Raw genomic sequence first — 19,509 nt, 5'->3', positions numbered from 1 at the left:
ATTTGTTTCGTCGGTGTGGGGCTTGAACTCAGGGCCTGGGCGCTGTCCCTGAGTCTCTTGGTGCTCAAGGCTAGCGCTCTACCACTTGAGCCACGGCGCCACTTCCAGTTTTTGAGTAGTGAATTGGAGATGAGAGTCTCACGGGGACTTTCCTGCCCAGGCTGGCTTCTGATGCCATCCTCGGATCTCAGCTTCCTGAGTAGCTGGTCCTATAGGCATGAGCCACTGGTGCCCAGTGATGGGTGCCTTTTTTGAGCAGTGATTTAGGGCAGTGCTGGCCTGGAGTAACTTCTGTCCTAATCCAGGGTGACTACTGATAGAGGCTCCAGTGGCTCACCCGTGTCATCTAGCTACTCAGGAGGCTGAGATCTGAAGACTGTGGTTCCAAGTAAAACCCGGCAAGAAAGTCCACGAGACCTTTATCGCCAATTGACCAGCACAAAGCTGAAAGGAGAGCTGTGGCTCAAGGAGCCACGTGCCAGCTTTGAGTGAAAAAGCTAAGGGACAGAACCCAGCTCCTCAGACCAGGACCTAGTACCAGCAGTAAAAATTTAAAACATAAATAGCAATAAAAAAAAAACCCAGAAAAATCAGCACAAGTCCATCTCTATTTTTAAAAAAAGGCAGCTCAAAATAGACCGTGAGTTAGTAACAACTACTCACAAAAATAACACAAAAAAATGTCTATCAGGTAGCATGTTGATCATCCTTGCAGACTACTCCTGCCCCCAGGGCCTTACAGGCATTATTTCACTGAAACTTCATCAATGAAACAGGCCCTGCTCTTATCTTTATTTTACATAAAGAAGTTAAGCAGCTTGCCAAGGGACACAAAAGAGCAAAGGGGCACTAGGAAGAGATTAAGCCCTAACCTATTATGTCACCAACCTTAAGCACCAGCAAAATCTTCTCACGGAAGGGACGCTGTGGCTCAAGTGGTAGAGCACTAGCCTTAAGCTGTAGAGCTCAGGGACAGTGCCCAGGCCCACAGTTCAAGCCCCACAACTGACCAAAAAAAAATCTTTTTCACAATTCTGCTCCTTAGTTTTGGATTTGGTTTTCCCCATAACAAAGTACTTCTGTCACTTACTTATTGCTATTATAAAGGTGATATACAGAGGGGTTATAGTTATATAAATCAGAATAAGAGTATGTTTCAGCCAGGCACTGGTGGCTCACACCTGTAACCCTAGCTACTCAGGAGGCTGAGATCTGAGGATCAGAGTTCAAAGCCAGCCCAGGCAGGAAAGTCTGTGAGACTCTAATGTCCAATCAACCATCCAAAAACCAGAAGTGGCACTATGGCTCAAAGTGGTAGAGTGCTAACCTTGAGCAAAAGAGCTCAGGGACAGCACCCAGGTCCAAAGTTCAAGGCTCATGACTGACAAAAAACAACAACCCAAAAAACAAAAACCAAAGTACATTTCTTTCTGGACAATGTCGTCCCTTCCCTCACTCTCTCCCAGTTGTTGATTGTGTTTGTTTTACGATACAGACGGCTGAATTTTGGGCATTCTACATGCAAGGCAAGCACGACATTGAGTTACACGCTAGCTCCCAGACAGAATGCTTCTTTAAAGGAAAAAAGGAAAGAAATTTTAATTGGAAATAACTTTCATTTCACAAGAAGTTGCAAAAATAGCACTGGGTTCCGGTATGCTCTTCCCCCCCACTTTCCCTAGCGATAAAGATCTTACATAACAATGACCCAAACCAGGAGAATGACTTAGGTGCACCCCATCTTCAGAATGCATGGCTTGTGCTTTGCTCTCTTCGGGGGAAGGGAAGGAGAGTGTGTGGCTATCACATGTGAACGGCGGGGAGGCTGGGGGGTGGAGAACTCCATCACCCAAGAGTAGTCCCTCACGCTTGCTCCCCGGACACATCCGTCTCCTAACCCAAGCCGGGGCACGCACGGCTCTGTTCACCAGGAAATTCTGACACTCGGAGAAAGTGACTTCAACTAGCTTCGGCTTTGTTCACTCAGAATAAATGACCTTTACAGCACTTTTTGCTCCCGTTTCTTAAATACAACTCTTACATCACAGTGTGTGTCTGTGTGTGGGGGTGGGTGGGGGGGCAGAGTTCTTGTATCAAAAGAGAAAAGCATGGCTCAACACCTGTCATCCTAGCAACTCGGGAGGCTGAGATCTGATGATCATGGTTTAAAGCCAACCTGAGCAGGGAAGTCTATGAGACTCCTCTCCACTTAACCACAGAAAAGCTGGAAATGCAACAGCAGCTCAAGGAGTAGAGTACTAGATGGTGAGGGGGAGAAGGGAAGGGGAGGGGGGGGAGGGAAAAGAGGGGGACAGGAGAAGAGAGAAGCAGAACATGACTTTTTAAACTCCTAAATATATTCCCACTCAAAGAGGGCCAAACCCACAGTGCTATTGAAAGTGCTTCCCTGCCCGGCATTCTCTCAGAAGAGCGAAGAGACGTTTACCTAGAGGTGCAATTTACCACACTGCTTTTCAGCCTCAGCAGGCGAGGGGCTGCTTTAGCAGAGACCAGCCTGCACAAAGGAGGCTCCTGACAGAGCGGCCTCAGGGCCCTGTACCCCAAACGTGAACCTGTTGGGCAGGGCTTAGGTAACAGCCTAAAGCTTCCAAGGATGAAGAAGAGACTTAGCTACATTTTTATGTGATTCTGACAGTGTTAGTAGGAACGGTCAACACGCAGCTGACTGGACAGAAATGCCCACGTGGGTGGCACCAGCCCTGTCGGCAGCTACACTGTAGGCCCATGCCCTGCTCTTCCACGACCTCCTTCAGCCCTCTGAGACTGAATCATTTATCATGGTCACCGAACTGGCTACAGGTACCAACGAGAAAAGCGACAAGCATTTGAATACAAAAATACCTCTACAAGTACACTTCACCGTCACCATGTCCTTGTGTCCCAGTGAAAGGACCTAAAGCCCAGAGGTTGTTAGTAATTCATCCATTTGTTCATTAGTTCCTTCATTGCACAAAGCTTGGTGATGAGTCTCAGCTAATGAATAATTCACACTTAATAACCACATGTGTTAATAACCCTTCTTGGAAGCCTGGCAAGTAGATGGCTGTGGTTTGAATGACAGGAGGTACAGGGGTTAGGGAAGAGGCGCAGGGAGCATACCAAGAGGGGGTGACTAGGAATGTTTTTACAGAAGAGCTATGAGCCCAGTGTCTCAAGAAGAGCAGATAACTTCGCCAGATAAAAGACACAAGGAGAGCAGCTTGGGCAGAAGAGGCAGCATGCGGAAACACCTGGCTAAGAAAAGACAGGGTGCCGGCCGCAGTGGTGCATGCCGGTAATCAAGGAGAAGGATGAGGCAGGAGGATCATGAGTTCGAGACCAGCCTGGGCTATACCTTTTTTAAAAAAAAAAGCAAAGAAAGAAAGGATGGGGCTGCTGGAGCAGGTACCTCTGCTGGTGAGGCAAGATAGGCAGCCGTTAAAGGGTGTGGTGCATCAGGTTAAAATGGCAGGCTGTAACCTGTGTGTGTGGTGTTGGGGAGTCTTGCTGGAATGACCGGCTCTCTCCTTTAGCGCAGTCCCTCTGCTGATGAAGCGGACACAGACTTCCCCTGGGGGGGCAGGTTGCTGGGAAAGCAAGGACCACAGTTAGGTCGCCACAGCGACGGTCTTGGCACTGAGCCGGAAAAGTCTGCATGAAGGCCACACAGTGAAGCGGCGCAGGGAGAGAGGAGCTGAGCTTATCTCATGGTGGCTGACCGCGGGGTGGGGAAAGAGAAGGATCTAGACAGATTCCAGGCTTCTGGCTTGAGTCCATTATTACCTCCACAGGGCTTCGCGGCTCTTAACCATGCAGGGAGGAGAGCCCGTGCCCCCTTCCCACTGCTAGGAAGAGCCAACGCAACAGGCGGACAGCTGCATTTTCAGGTGACTTTGTGTTGTGACAGTAGAAATCAAAAGGAAATCGACCCAAGTGGTAAATTTGGCGTGCCATTTTGTTATTTTGAATGCTACTAAGATAGTAGGTTTAGGTACACAGAGCATAAACAGAGCCCTAGGGCTGAGCACTCAGAACCACAAATGAACACCAGGGTCAGCAGCCCCTGTTTCAGATGTTAGAGAAGCAGGACAGAGGCTTGAGCAAGGCGGACACGCGCAGTCATTTAGAAAGGAGAGCCTGAATGGCAACTCAGCAGTTCCCGTAAGATTTCTTCACTTGCAGACACACTGGCCTCCGCTCTGGAAGTTCCTGGAAAGCTGGCGAGTCTCACGTGATACCTAGGAAACGTGAGTGAGAATTCCCACTGCCATTTCCCTTCTGGTCCATGGTGGTCCCTAGGCCAGGGGCGTACCCACACTTTGGGATACTAGATGTTGCACTCAGCACTCTCTTATGGGTCATGTCTACACCTTCCATGTACCAGCACTGAGCTCAACCCTAAAGACCTGACCAGACAATCTGCAGTTTCTACCCTGGGATCTGGTGGAGAGGAGGACAGGCAAATCAGACACAGCAATCCTCCCTTAACCACAGGCGATACATTCCCATGTCTTCTCTGGATACCTGAAACTGCAGAGAGCACCGATCCCTGCCCACACTGGCTTTTCCCTGTACACATATACCAATGATAAAACTGAATTTATAAACGAGGTACAATAACAGACTAACAATAATGAGAACTAACAACAAAACTGAGCAACTCTAACAATATATAGTCACACAAGTTGTAAATGTTCTCTCTCTTATTCCTAGAACATTCATCCATTCTGAATTTGTGGGCCCAGGGAACAGAAAACACAGAAAGCAAAACTTCTGATAAGGGGAACCATGGCTTTTGTGGAGGGGAGGGGGCCTGAGGGAGGGTCAGTCATGGGGCTTGAACTCAGGGCCTGGGCACTGTTCCTGAGCTTTTTTGCTTGAGGCTAGCATTCTACCACTTTGAGCCACAGCGCCACTTCCAGTATTCTAGTGGTTAATTGGAGGTAAGGGTATCATAACACTTTCTTGTTTGGGCTGGCTTTGAACCACCATCTTCAGATCTCAGCCTCCTGAGTAGGTAGGCTTACAGGCATGAACCACCAGTGCCCAGCTAACTACTGCATTTTTACAGAGGGGGTATTTGTTAGCAGTCTGGCAAAACAGTCAGCCCTTTAATTCTTTGTGTACATGACACAAGGAACACACTGTCCTTGCCTACTAGGGAAACTGCAAAATGTCTTTTAGTTTTTTTGGAACAGGATTAGAAAGGACTGCAATGTTAAATAAGGCAACTTTTCCCTTTCAGGAGGAAAAGTTTTCCAACTACCCTTTTAGACATTCCTTCTAAATACGGCTATCTTACCTTAAGAAACAGTAAGTGTATCACATGTTCTTAGCTCAATTTAGTTATTCTGCAATGTGTACATAAAAAGAAATCATCATAACATATGTATAATATACATATGTATGTATGCAATAGATACATACCCCACATTCCATTTGTCAATTTGAACTTTTTGTGTGTGCCAACACTGGGACTTGAACTCAGGGCCTCATGCTCAAGGCTGGTGCTCTACTTCTGCCATAGCTCCACTTCCAGCTTTTTGTTGTTGTTGCCAGTCCTGGGCCTTGGACTCAGGCCTGAGCACTGTCCCTGGCTTCTTTTTGCTCAAGGCTAGCACTCTGCCACTTGAGCCACAGCGCCACTTCTGGCCTTTTCTGCTTATGTGGTGCTGAGGAATTGAACCCAGGGCTTCATGTACACCAGGCAAGCGCTCTACCACTAGGTCGTATTCCCAACCCAAATTCCAGCTTTTTGCTAGTTAATTGGAGAGAAGAGTCTCTTGGATTTGTCTGCAGGGGCTGGCCTCATGCCTCATGCCTGTGTCCTCCTATCTCAGCCTGTTCCGCAGCAAGGATTACACACGAGCCATCAGAACCTGGCTAAACTGGAGTATTTTTAAAGAAGAATCAAAAAGCAGATGAGTATAAAAATGGGTGTGTACAAATACCACTTAGAACGACAATTCACTGCCGCCTAACTGGTCATCAACAGGAGAGCAGTACGGCTGCTTAACAGTCCCTCCCCTGGGTCAGGCATTGGGTGATGTCACGGTGAGGCAGGCCTGGGGCGGGAGAGGGGGCGGGCAGATCCTCTGAGTGCGAGCACAAGCCGGCGAGCTGGGAGGACAAGAGGGGCCAGAGTCCTGGAGAAAAGCTGGGAGCACCAAAGGACTCTCTCCCATTTTCCTTTGGCCTGTCACTGTGGCTTGAAAGGTTTTACAACGGACGTGGATTTATACACAGGTTATCATGAAATAAAAAGGCTGGGATTGACTGGCTTGGGTGCTGTCATTGTAACTGAAGGGAAATCACATACATACACAAGTAAATAGTGACAGGAGAGTGTAGAAGTTACAGCGGTGCTCTCCTTATCACTACAAACCACTCAAGGTGCCAAATACTTTCCTGAATGTTTCACATTTTAAAAATCAAAAGTGAAAGGGGTGACGATCAAGATATACTGTCTTTATAAACTTTTGTATAGTGTCAACTTCTTTTTCACAACTAGGTAAAGATTTTTTTTAAAAAAACCAACAATATGGAGGAGGTAACAAGTTTGGCAAGAAATGTACTCACTACCTTATATCTGTAACTGTAATCCCTCTGTACATCATCTTGACAATAAAATTTTTTTAATCCCAACAATATCAAAAGCATTCACTAGCTGCATAAAATTTAAAAAAAATTAACTTTTGATTCACCTTTAAGAGTTTTTTCATTTGGAATCTCGGGTAACCAGCAGATGACTAGAGCGCTAATCTGCAATTCTATTTAGCTAAATAATTAGGGGTGAGCAGGGCAAGAACGTTCTTAATTTTTATTTTGAAATAAGTATAGGTTAAAGTTTCTTTAACCTTCCCTGTACTTCCCCCCTGAACCCCCATTGTTATGGGACGATTATCTGAAAGGATATGTCACCAAAAATGCTGTCAAAATAATCTGTAAGCACAAGACACGATGCTAACGTATTTTCTACGTATAACGTAAAACTGGCATCCCCTAATGTAAATTCCAGCAAATGTAAGCCACACTCCACTTCCACTTCATGAGTTCAAGCCTCACCAACAACAAAACAAGAGCAAGCAAGCTGAGTGAGCACAAGGTCTTGAGTTCAAACCTCAGTACCTGCACACACAAAAAGAGTTTCTACACAGGACATGGGGGGGGGGTGCTGAAGGGAATAAAAATGTTTATGAATAGGTGTATATATTTTGCTGTCTTTGTATGAATTCTTCATATACATATATATAGGACAGCATAATGAGACCCAAAAACAATTTGAAAAGGAAGAAAAATAAACAGAGAATACAGAGTAAAGGGGTGGACTTATTCAAAGTATACTGTACACGTACACATCTCTGAAATCATCACAGCGAACCCTGCCCCTATTATTAATGTATGGTGATAAAAAAGCAATAACATATGTGAAGGCTAAGAGGAAAAAAACAACAACCACCTCATCTTTTCCCTAGAGGATTGTACACAGTCATCCAAAGGCTGCGAGTTATGAAATGGATTTTGACCGCAAGAGTTCCTTAACCATCAACTCCTTGGAGAAACGCGGAGCAAAGTCGGGTGAAAGTAGAGAAAAAGTAGAGAAAAGCATACGGTGCCTCCCGCAGCCAGGGCTAACCTTCGCTGGCCGCGCCACCCCCGATGCCCACAGCGCTGCTAGCGGCCGGACACCGCGCAGGCGCGAGGGCGTGGCCGTGAACGAGGGGGAAGCTAGCCTTCCACCTGGAGCCACAGCGACCGTGCGGCAACAGGTGCACACTGACTCACACCCAATAGGTGACTGGCGGTCACTAACGGGCTGCGGAGGGCAGAGAAGGAAGAGTAAGGAGCCAGCAGGGAGGGCCTCCGTCCACGAGTTGTATCCTGGGACAAAGGGCAGATGGAGGCACAGGGCAGGTTGATAGGAAAGGCAGGGCCAAGGTCCTGGGAAGGGAAGAAACGAAGACGAATCCTGGGACTGGTGTTGAATGGACACAGAGGTGGTGGGAGAACACACAGGGACCGTGGCTAAGGGCAGGAAGGAGCCTGGGTGACACCTGAGGTCCGTGGCAAGCTGCTGGGGGCCCTGGGAGCTCCGAGCTCTGGGGGCGGGGGTGGGCAGGAGCAGGGGCAGTGCTGACAAGAGCGGGGTGGAGTGGAGCTGACAGCCAGCGGCGGAGACAGCTGCGCTGCAGAAGCAGAACCCCGGAGTGCTGACGCTGGCAACGCGGCAGAGGGAAGTAGGGGCAAACAGCAGCGTGATTTCCTAAGAAGGGGCATTCTGGGCGGGCACACGGCTGGGGGGGGAATCGGAGTTACACGGGAAGCTGCCTACAGCCCCCGCAAGCAGACACGCCAGGCAGGCAGCAGGGCACTGGACGGGAGCCTCAGATGACTGGCAGGGAAGCTGGGGGGGAGCGGTGCCAGGAGGGAGGATCTCAGCACCAAGAGGAGCACAGCAGCTCCGGCCAAAGCGAAGAAGGCGGCGTTTCCCGAGGTCCGCGGCGGGGTCCTCCCGGCTCGGAATCCTCCCCAGCACTGGCCGAATGCAGGAGGGGAGGAGGGAGGACGGCCCGAGGGAGCACGGAGACAAGCCACCAGCCTCGAGGGGACGCGAGCGAGCGGCCACGGCATTGTCGACAGCGTCCTTGTGGGAGGAGCGTGGGAACGGAGCCCCGGCACTCCCACTCCAACGCCAGTCAGGACGGCCACGAGATGCCAGTGCAGCCGCGATCCCACGGTGACTCACAACTTCCTGCCACAGCAGTGCCCCGCCGCAAACCACCTGCCCGCTCCCCCCTCCGCCCCCCGAGGTCCTCGCCCCAGCAGGTCTCCAAGGGCAGCCCTGACAGGCGGGCACGACCCCCGCCGCCTTGAGAGAGGGGAGCCGGGCCGCACCCACCTGCGCGCAGGGACTCGGGTCCATGGCCAACTCAGCCCTCCACACAGCTGGAGGGCCCTCAGCCCACTTGACCCGGAATCCTCCCGCCGGTGACCCCACCTGCCTTCCCATCTGCCTGCCTCCTGCCCTCAACTGCCATGTCATGTGTTCCCATCCTACACCTGCCCTCAACCACCACACCGTGTGTTCCCATCCTACACCTGCCCTCAACCACCACATCGTGTGTTCCCATCCTACACCTGCCCTCAACCACCACGCCGTGTGTTCCCATGTTCCTACACCTGCCCTCAACCGCCACGCCGTGTGTTCCCATCCTACACCTGCCCTCAACCACCACATCGTGTGTTCCCATCCTACACCTGCCCTCAACCACCACGCCGTGTGTTCCCATCCTCCTACACCTGCCCTCAACCACCACATCGTGTGTTCCCATCCTCCTACACCTGCTGGCGGTCCACAGCAACGTTCACTACGCGGGTTCCTTCCCCAGCTAGAGACGAAGCAACGCGATGAATGAGCACAGTGCTGGCACTTACCCGGAACCGTTAGGATGGAGGGAGATTTCTCGGGCAGTTCATTAACACGGCTGCTGTTTTGAATCCAGAAAATGTTGACGGGCTCAGGCGGGCCCACAGCCTGGCAGGTGAGGTTGAAGGCTGTGTTTCTGGTGACGTTCATGCTCTCAGGCTGCTTAGTAAAGTGAGGAAGTCCTGCAGAGAGAGGATTCCATTATAGTAAGCCTCAGGTCCTTAACCAGAAACAGATCCCTTGGGAGAATGGAAAGGGGCTGGTACATGGTAGCGGAAAAAAAAAATTTTGGCTGTACTTGGATTTGAACCCAGGGCTTTACATTTGTTAAGCAGATGATTTATGACTTGAGCCATGCCTCCAGCCCTTTTCACTCTGGTTATTTTTGATATATGATCTGTGATTTTGCCCACTCTATGACAGCTGGACTAATAGGCATATGCCACCAACTCAGTTTTTCCCTGTTGAGATGGATGGAGTCTTGAGTACTTTCCTGACCAGGCTAGCCTTGAACTATGATCCTCCAGACCTCAACCTCCTGAGTAGCTAGGGTGACAGGCATAAGCCACTGAGAGTTTTGTTTGTTTTAATATCACCTTGGTTCTAAAGAGGCCAATTTTCCATATCCACGAAATCAGGTAAAAAAGCATAAGGACTCATTCTTACCAGTCCCCCCGAGACAGCTTTCTAGGGCACTTTCCCAAAGGAGAAAAGATGATTCAAAACTGGTTTTGCCAGAAGGGAGCCTTAAAGACCTGAGACTGGTTGGCAAGCGTTCAACCTTTCAGCAAAACAAACACAAATTGGAAACAAAGACATGTAACAGTTCTGCCAGGGTTTTCAGGACAATCTATGGTGTGTGATTTTAGATGAGGAACAATGCAGTTTCAAAAATCTATATACTTGGAGCTTGGGAGTAGCGTGGTTGTAGAGCAAGTGCTTGGCATGTGCAAGGCCCTGGGTTCAAACCTTCATGCACACATAGGTGCTCACGCACGCATAAACTCACGTGCACGCACACACACACATCTGCATGTGTGCCCTTGTGTGGGGATGAAGGCGTCTCAAAGTGGAAGGCATCAAGTTGCACAGTTATAATCCTAGGAACTCCTACTGTGGTTACAAAACTAGGCCAAAAGGAAGCTTGGGAACATCTCAGAGAAAATCAGTGAGCACTTACGTCTCTGGGGCATGTGCACAGACTTTTAACAAATCAAGCTGACTGGCCTCGGGCATTTCAAATGTGTTCTTTTGAGGTTGGGAACCCACAGATCTGGTTCCAGGAGGAATGATGTGGGAAGTATGTGAATGAGGATTCTTTTTGTTTATTTCCTGTTTCAGAGCTTTTCTAAACTCTCTTTGGACTTAACATGTTCCTGTCCTGGCTATTTTTTCTGGGATCCTGACAACTGAAAGGTCCAGATTAGCAGCAAGCCTTTTCCCAGATTAACAGCAAAGGGAGGAGGCTCTCTCTCTCTCTCTCTCTCTCTCTCTAGTTAATGCTGACATAAGTGGGGCACAAGCCGTCCAGCCTGGGATGGGGCCGGAACAAAGGTCTTACAGTCGGGGGTCCCCGGGGGGCCTTCCTTCCTGTATCTCCCGTGTCCTGCTCTCCCACTCCTGCCTCCTTCTGCCAGACGTCCTCCCCCAGTTCTCTTGCAGCACCGGTGGGTATCCAGGCTAGGTTGACGCAAGGATGGGTGGCACAGGAGCCTTTTAGTGGGAGCTGGATGAGGAGGGCCGGGAGAAAAGGGAGGAAACCGGCTGGCTGGGCTGGCAGGAACACGGCGGAGAAGGCTGCAGAGGCAATGGAGGTCAGCGCCCCGGGTGTGACCCTTCCCCCTTGCAGTCTTTTTATTGACAGGCCCTGCATGGCAAAACCAGGCGTGCAAAACCCCCAGACTCGGGCCCAGACTCGGGGAGCTAAGTGGAGACTCAATGAGCCCGGTTCCTGGGCCCTTCCGCTCCCGTTTCTCACTGTCAGGGTCTTCAGTGGCGAAAACAACACTGCTGCTCATCTGCGGTTTCTCTCCGAGATGCCACAGCGGGTGGGGTGGGGTTTCCTCTCAGTCACGCGTGGGGGGGAAACCACCGGGGAGCCCACGCCACCAAAGCAGTCGCAGGCTGGGCTGTGGGCCAGCCCAGGACCCGCACGGAGCCTCCCGTGTTCTGCAGGACGGCAAAAGAGGGTGAAGAGCGGCTCACACCACCCGACCGGAGCGGGGGAATGCTACACTTGGCTTCACAAGAAGGCTTCCGCTTTCCCTTTTCAAATTGTACGTAACTGTAGACAAGGAAGTCAATGGTGTGTGTGCGTGTGTGTGTGCATGTGTGTGTGTGTGTGGATGCACACGCACCAGCCCCAGGGATTGAACTCGTTTTTTGCTTAAAGCTAGCACTCTACCACCTGAGCCACAGCGCCACTTCCAGTGTATAGCTGGAGATAGATAAGAGTCTCACGGAGTTTCCTGCCCAAGTTGGCTTTGAACTGTGATCCTCAGAGCTCGGCCTCCTGGGTAGCTAGGATGACAGGTGTGGGGCTGCTGGCGCCCAGCCACGATCCCTTTTCATCTCGCCTGTGGTGCTGGTACAGAGCTCAAACGGGAAGAGCTGGAGTAAGCTCATTGTTATCTAAAAGGAGGATCGTCCTGCAAAATTTCAGTGATCATGCATTCACAAGGTGCATGGACAGTTATGAACAGGCCGAACCTTGGGTATCACGCACACAAAACACCAGACACGGGCTCCAAAACAAACAGCTCTCGGGCCACAGGGCCTCTGCACTTACCTTGAACTTCCACGTAGATGGGGTCGGACACGATCTCTTCATTGTTTACTCTGGTCTTACAGATGTATGACCCATTGTCCGAGCGCTGCACACTGGTTATGCTTCAAGGAAAAAAACACATGAACATATTGACAGTGGCCATCCTGTGAGCTGATGATGTTACAGGAACAGAAGCCTCATCGACTTCTTGCTGATGGGCTACCATCGTACATTTTATGTGCCACGTTGGCCAGACGCGAAACCTGAGTGGCTGTTCAAACACCACCTACAAATTCAAGCTCCATGATAATAATAATAATAATATTTAATTTTAATTTTAATATTTTTGCCAGTTGTGGGGCTTGGACTCAGGGCCTGAGCACTGTCCCTGGCTTCATTTTGCTCAAGGCTAGCACTCTGCCACTTGAGCCACAGCGCCACTTCTGGCTTTTTCTATATATGTGGTGCTGAGGAATCGAACCCAGGGCTTCATGTATGCGAGGCAAGCACTCCTCCACTAGGCCATATCCCCCAGCCCCATCCTCAATGCTGTTTGAAAAAGGAGAAGAGAAGAGTGGAAAGGAGGCAGAGTGTGGAAATATAACGGAGGTGGTGAACTGGTTCAGAGCACACTGCATGTGTCTGTGGAATTATCAAAATGAAACGCATGTTAACTCAAATTAAATTTAAAAATATAATGTAGGGGGTAGGAATGTGGTTAGGGGTAGAGCGGTTCCCAGGATACAGCAAGCCCTGGGTTCTATCCCCAGCACTGCCAAGGTAACAACAACCAAAAAAAAAAAAAAAAAGGTACAAAAATCTCATCCGATTTTGGTGCAATACAAACATCTGGAACAAGGAGGTTGAATAAAATTACATAACCAGCCAGTGTCTAGACAGGAACCACCTGGTTCCTGCAAAGCTGGTACTGCAGAAGCCCATCTCCTCGATGGGCATGGCTGGCCTAACCCAGGGCATCTGCAAACCTATGACAGCCGTGGCTGTCTGCAAGCCCATAGCCCGTCTGTGCCCCTCTGCCAGGCCTCACTGGGCTGGCCTGTTCTGCTGGGAGGGGATGGTAAATTGCAGTTCAGCTCAAGAGTATGAACAGAAAGCCAGACACTTTACTTACTATTCTACTTACACGAGGGACTGAGATCAGCCCACCTCCCAGTGATGGTTAATGGCCAAGCTAGAAGAGGCCAAGTTCTAGATGTGGCAATGACAGCTGAGCATGTGTGAATGTTCACAATACCACTGTCCTGTACAATCGAAAAGGGCTAAGTTGGCTGGCTTCTGGTGGCTCAAACTTGTAATCCTAGCTTTTCAGGAGGCTGAGGTCTGAAGATGGCAGTTCGAAGCCTATGCAGAAAAATCCAAGAGACTCTTATCTCTAGCCAGCAAAAAGCTGGACATGGAGGTGTGGCTCAAGTGGTAGAGTGCCAGCCTTGAGTGAAAAACTCGAGTCATAGTCAGAGGCCTTGAGTTTAAGACCCAGTACCAACACACACACACACACACACACACACACACACACACACGTATATATTCACCATTTTAACCCATATATATTTTATATTTTATACAAAGTATATTTAACCCAGATTTACATGTATATTAAAGTGGTGAATTTCATGTTACAAGTAGTTTACCACATGTAAACTTCTTTTTAATAAATAAATACAAATACTCCCTGATAAGCTTCCTGTTTTCACGAGCCACAGTTCAAACAATGCTGGTATTTAGAAGATAATAAAGTAAAGGGAACTTTGGGCTAAGAGCAAGGTTTGGAAAATGAAGCAAGTCAGTATAGCATCAGGCATCTGTGGTTAAGTACTTAGCCCACAGATGGTCTGGCAAAACAAGAAACAAAAAAAACAACCCTCATATTCTTTTCTAGAGTTTTTCCGGTTGCTCATGTATGATTCCAGTTCCTTTCATCGCCACCAAAAGAAGTGAAATAACTAACAACAGGCCTCGTATTGGTGGCTCACATCTGTAATAGCTACCCTTGAGGTAGAGATTCAGAGGATCACAGTTCAAAACCAGCCCGGGCAGAAGAGTTCTGAGACTCCATCTTCAGTTAACTAGCAAAGCACAGGGCCAAGGCCAGGGAGCTGTCCCATGCCTGTAATCTCAGCTTCTCAGGAGGCTGAGATCTGAGGGCTGTCTCTCAAAGCCAGCCCAAGCAGGAAAGGCCTGAACTTCTAACCTCCAATTATCCACCAAAAAGCTGAAAGTGGAGCTCTGGCTCCAGTAGCGAAGTGCCAGCCTTGAACCACCAAACTCAGGGACAGCCTGCAGACCCAGAGAGCTTGCGGGGACCCTAAAAATGTGGCCTTTCATGGTGGCAGCGGCCTGTTCAGAAAGCAAGCCAGACAAGCCGGAAGCCTTGAGTTCAAGCTTTATGCCCAGTTGCCGGAGAAAAAGTAGAAAATATAAAGATGGATTTGATATTTTTCCGAGTGCTACCAAACTCAGGCGACTACCTCTCATTTGTAACACTTCTGACTACTAAATTTGCTGTAAGGCTTCATTTGGAGGTCAAATAAGACACTTCTCCTTTAGACTGAATTCACGTATAAGATGAATACAAACAAAAGAGTAAACTGTATTCTAAGGTTCTCAAAATATCACCCAGCTCACTTGCTGAACTCTAAAGACAAAAGTCCAAAGTAAGAACCTAATTAGGCTAAGTGTACAAAGTCTCCAGCTTTTAAAATGGTTCCTTCCATGTGTCAAGGGCTCAAACCTGCAATCCTAGCTATACAGGAGGCTGGGATTTGAAGATCCAAGTTCAAGGCCAGCCCAGGCAGGAAAGTCTGTGAGACCCTTGTCTCCAATTAGCCAGCAAAAAGCCAGGAATGGAGGTGTGACTCAACTGGTAGCGCATCAGCCTTGAGCGAAAAAGCTAAGGGACAGCATGTGGGCCTTGAGCTCAAGCCTCACTATTGACACACACACACACACACACACACACACACACACTCTGCCGGCACACCCACCTCCAACTCTTGCCACATACACACAAATTCCTTGGAGCAGACCTGGACGTCCGCTCTGTTCACCACAAGTCATTCATGAGACCACGTGTTCTTTTGTCTTTAAATGACTCCTGATTGACTTGTTATGAAATGATTGTTTCACTTCCCTCCTTAGAAGTTGTGCCGACAGGGTGGTACAGCATCCAATTCTGTATTAGATGCAGGAAAAAAAAAAAAAAAAGAGTCAAACTCCCGAGGGGCCTCAGCCATCTTGAGAGACCCAGTATAGTTAAATCTACTCGGGGAAATCATGCAGGTTTGATCCTTGCCCTCTGAGAGGTTACCCGGTGACCAGATAATAGAGATAAATAGATAGATAGATAGTACCAAGGAAAGAGTGACAGAGCAAACTATGGCAGAGGTTGTTAGGTCTGTGCTGAATGCAAAGCAGTTTTCTAAAAAGGAAACACAAAGTGCTTCACTAAAGGCTTGTCAGAGGATGGGATTATGCCAAGTGTCAGGCCAGAGAAAGTGAAAACAGACCAGATCAAAGAGGGCTCCGCTCCGGGAGCGGCACTGCAGAGAAGGTTTTTGTTTCTACTCCCAGTGGCTCTGACCTCATTTTGCGGTGTGGATTACAGGCCAACCCAACTGTACAACTGTGTACGCAAAGATCTGGCACGAAACACAAACACAACAAACCTTGAGGCTAAAAAAGTCCATCTGGATGGAGACGAGTGATCCATCACCAGAGGCCAGGAAGAGGGTGGGGAGATAGAAAGCTCAGGTGGGCGTCTCCATGGCAACCCGGAGGGCCTCGGCTCCCAGTAACCTATCATCTATTGTGAAGATCCAGATAACAGGAGCTCAAGGGCTCCAAACAGAAAGGAATGATAAGGGCAGGCGGGATACTCGGATTCGATCAGTACACACTGTGTGCATGTCTACAAACATCACACTGTACCCCATTCATACACACAAGCTAATAAAGATAAATAGCCCAGGGGCTGGCGGCTCGTGCTTATAATCCTATTCAGGGGGATGAGCTCCGAGGGTCATGGTTCAAGGTGAGCCCAAGCAGAAAAGTCCAAGATGTTCTATTTCCAACTAACCAGTGAAATGCTGGACGGGAGCTGTGGCTCAAGTGGTAGAGTACCTATTGTGAGCAGAAAAGGCCGAATGAGAGTTTAGGGCCCTGAATCCAAGTTCCTGTACTAGCACTAAATAAATAAATATGCCAAGAAACAACAAAAAAAAAGGGGAAGGGGAATAAGCAAACAAACCCCCCTTTGGGTGAGAGAAGAGAGGCATGAAGAGAAGAAAGCAGCTCTCTAAGGCACCTGAAACAAGATGACTCAACTGTTGGGGCAATGAAGTATTCTAGAAACATTCCCTGCCTTGGCCCCTCCCTATCACCCCTTAACTCAGCAACCTGACTTTTGGAAAACAAAGCAAAATACTGCAATGGTTCCCCAGGTGTCTGAAAGCCCGTGTCATCCTCTTAGACCATAGATAACTGCTCCCCCTTTCTTGCCCCTGCGATGCATAGGGCTACGTCAGTACCATAACTGGAAGAAGCAGGAAGGGCTAGAGATGGGGAAGTAGAGGCCATAAGGCAAATAAAAAGCTGGGCGGGGAAGTAGAACGGTAGTTTAGGTGGTAGAGCACCAGCCTTGAGCAAAAGAGCTGCGCAAGAGCACAAGGCCCTTCTGCTTTGGGACAGCATTAGCAGAATAACATGTAGAAAAGAAAGGAAGCGAGAGCACATACCTGAAGGATGAAATGATTGACGTGCCTTCATCATCAGGATAAAACTGTGTGATTGAATGATGCGCCCCAAGCAGTTCCTTCCCGTCTTTCCACCAGAAGATACCCGTGGGTTCCAGGTACATACTAGGTATATTGATGGAGCAATTAAACTTGACACCTTTATGCTCAGAAAGTATTATGTGTCCAACCGTGTGGTTAAATGCAAGAGGCGGGAGAAGCTTCGAGGCGGCAGAGGTCACCAGGGGAAGAGGCTCGGGTCCTGGATAGGGTCTTGGTGTCGGGATGGGTGACATCAAGCCAGGCCGGTCCCCACTGGAGAGAGGGGAGGGGCGTAGCCTCTGGTTGGCCAGCAGGCTCCCTGGGAACGGTCCTGGGGGTGGTTGGTCCAACTTGCTTTCTCCTTCCACTTCAACAATAACTGCAAAACAGAACATCTGACTTTAGCCCTACATATCATGAAGAAGAGTCTCTACTTCGTGGGCCAGGCTGGGCCAGAACCGGAAAAGCCGAGTCGAATCTGCTTAACACACACATTTGTCTCATTCCCAAACTCTGAGTTCACCGGCCTCCTTCTGAAGAGTCCCCAGGAAATAAGCCGGCCACACGGTTCATGTCTGTCCCCCAGCCTTCGGGAGGGGGAAGCAAGAAGACCTCAGGTTTATGGATAGGCTGGACTCCAAATTGAGACCATCATCTCACAAAAAAGGGGGGGAGGGGGTTCTGGGCGTCAAATGGAATCTCCTTTGGACAATTGATTGAAACTCATTAAAAAAAAACAACACTATAAAAATTCAAAATCTACACCGTGAGACCAAAGGAGCGTATTCACAGGGGAGGAACACAAAGGCTCCGTGCCTATGGGCCTCTGAGCAGATAAAATAATAATCACTGAAATGAACCCCAGGAAATGGAAGCAAGAGGTTTTATTCTTTGTTCTTGTTTTCTTTTCTTTTCGTCTGGTTTGTTTATCTGTCTTTGGGGGGGGCAAAGGGGGGCACAGAAATGAAGGGACAAAGAGTGAACAAATGTAGCAGTGGTCCTCACTGAACGCTATGTTGAAAATGAACTGTAAAAGGTGCTGACTTTGGGGATCATCAGCCAATGTCGGCAGGCTTGTTCGAAGTCCTCTGAGCTGTACAACTGCAGTGGGCTTTTTGATAGTCCCTTAGCTGAGACACCTTTCTGAGTTGCCCTGTCAAGGATTGCTAGGAAAATCCGTTTGGGCTGTGATATAAGGAAGGCAGCTTTTATGAGAAGTCACTGGGCCTGGTGGGACTACCATCAAGATCGTGGACTATGGCAGTGGACGAGTTAGGGTTTGCATGAGCACTGAATAATTCTATCACACGAAGGCAAGTTAAAATTACTTAACCTTCTCCCCTCCTTCCTCTCTCTTTCTTCTTTTTCTCTCTCCCTCCTTCCCTGACCTTCCTTCCTTCCTTCCTTCCTTCCTTCCTTCCTTCCTCTCTCTTGCTCCCTCCCTCCCTTCCTTCCTTTTTCCCTTTTTTCTTGTTTTGATTATTGAATCCAAGGCCTTGTACAGGCTAGAAAAGTGCTCCGTCCCTGAGCTACAATTCCAGCCTATCTTATTTACCTCTTTTGTGCCTGATGGTCCATCAATTAAATGAAAGAATTTTTTTTTAAATGAACTATAAAACTTGTAGATGGGGGGCTGGGAAGGTGGCTTAGTGGTAGAGTGTTTGTCTAGCATGCATGAGGCCCTAGGTTCGATTCCTCAGTACCACATACACACACACAAAAAAAATTAAATTAAAAATAGAAATTATTTTTTAAAGTTTGTGGATGGGGAAAGGAGGGAAAAACTAGGGCAGAGCAAGGGAAGGGGTGACGCGGTCCCAAAAGAAATGTACTCCTTGCCTGACATCTGTCACTGTCACCTCTCTGTACAGCACCTATATCATAACAATAAAAATTAAGAATTTAAAAGTCAAAAATCTTAAACATTTAATTATGAGAGAAAAAGAATTTTAAAAGAAATCAAAGTTCTCCTACAGAGTAAAAAAATATATATATATTTTTCTTGAAGGGTGACTCATTCCAGGTCCTTCATCCCCCTCCTCTACAGGAAGGTGACGGTGCGGGAGAGCTCACTTACCACACACACCGCGGCATGCGTGTAGTCCACAGTGTGTAAAGAGCTGCTACTGCTCAAAACAAGAAACGAGTGTCGCTTACGGTACCGGGTTGGAGGCACTCAGTGAACGCCTGCCTTCTGGAACGAACTGGGGAATACTTCTTATTTCATCCGGCCCACAAGTACTTCTAAAAATAGAGGCTCACGTCGGTTGTACTTTCAGCCTTTTTTGGAACATACATCCATTCCATGCTGGCCGTTATTTATCCAAACAGGTTGGCAGTAAGGGGGGGGGGGGGCAAAACAGGCGAGGGGAGAAGGACACGTAGGCGTGGCACTGTTGCTGGGATTGGTAACTTGGGGTACATAGCATAGCGGGACCCCATCCCTGCTGAGTATGTCACACCTGCTAGGCGTGTGTGCGCGCGCGTGTGCGTGTGCACATGCAAGCACGCATGCATGCAGG

The 19,509-nt window shown here is 48.8% G+C and overlaps 1 protein-coding gene across 1 annotated transcript in view; it reads right to left on the bottom strand.

Moving 5' to 3' along the window:
• Mertk (MER proto-oncogene, tyrosine kinase) overlaps nt 1-19,509 on the bottom strand; it is an 89,389-nt gene that overhangs the window by 51,516 nt on the left and 18,364 nt on the right. The window contains exons 2-5 of the mRNA XM_048353511.1: nt 17,229-17,366; nt 16,949-17,186; nt 12,216-12,316; nt 9,436-9,609 (exon numbers count right to left, since the gene is read on the bottom strand). Coding sequence (XP_048209468.1) covers nt 9,436-9,609; nt 12,216-12,316; nt 16,949-17,186; nt 17,229-17,366 — 651 coding nt within the window. The remainder of the gene's footprint in view (nt 1-9,435; nt 9,610-12,215; nt 12,317-16,948; nt 17,187-17,228; nt 17,367-19,509) is intronic.

Source organism: Perognathus longimembris, chromosome 8, assembly GCF_023159225.1.
Source record: "Perognathus longimembris pacificus isolate PPM17 chromosome 8, ASM2315922v1, whole genome shotgun sequence".
NCBI classification, from domain to species: domain Eukaryota; kingdom Metazoa; phylum Chordata; class Mammalia; order Rodentia; family Heteromyidae; genus Perognathus; species Perognathus longimembris.
The sequence above is the reverse complement of the archived record's forward strand: the minus strand, read 5'-3'. Positions and strand labels throughout refer to the sequence as shown.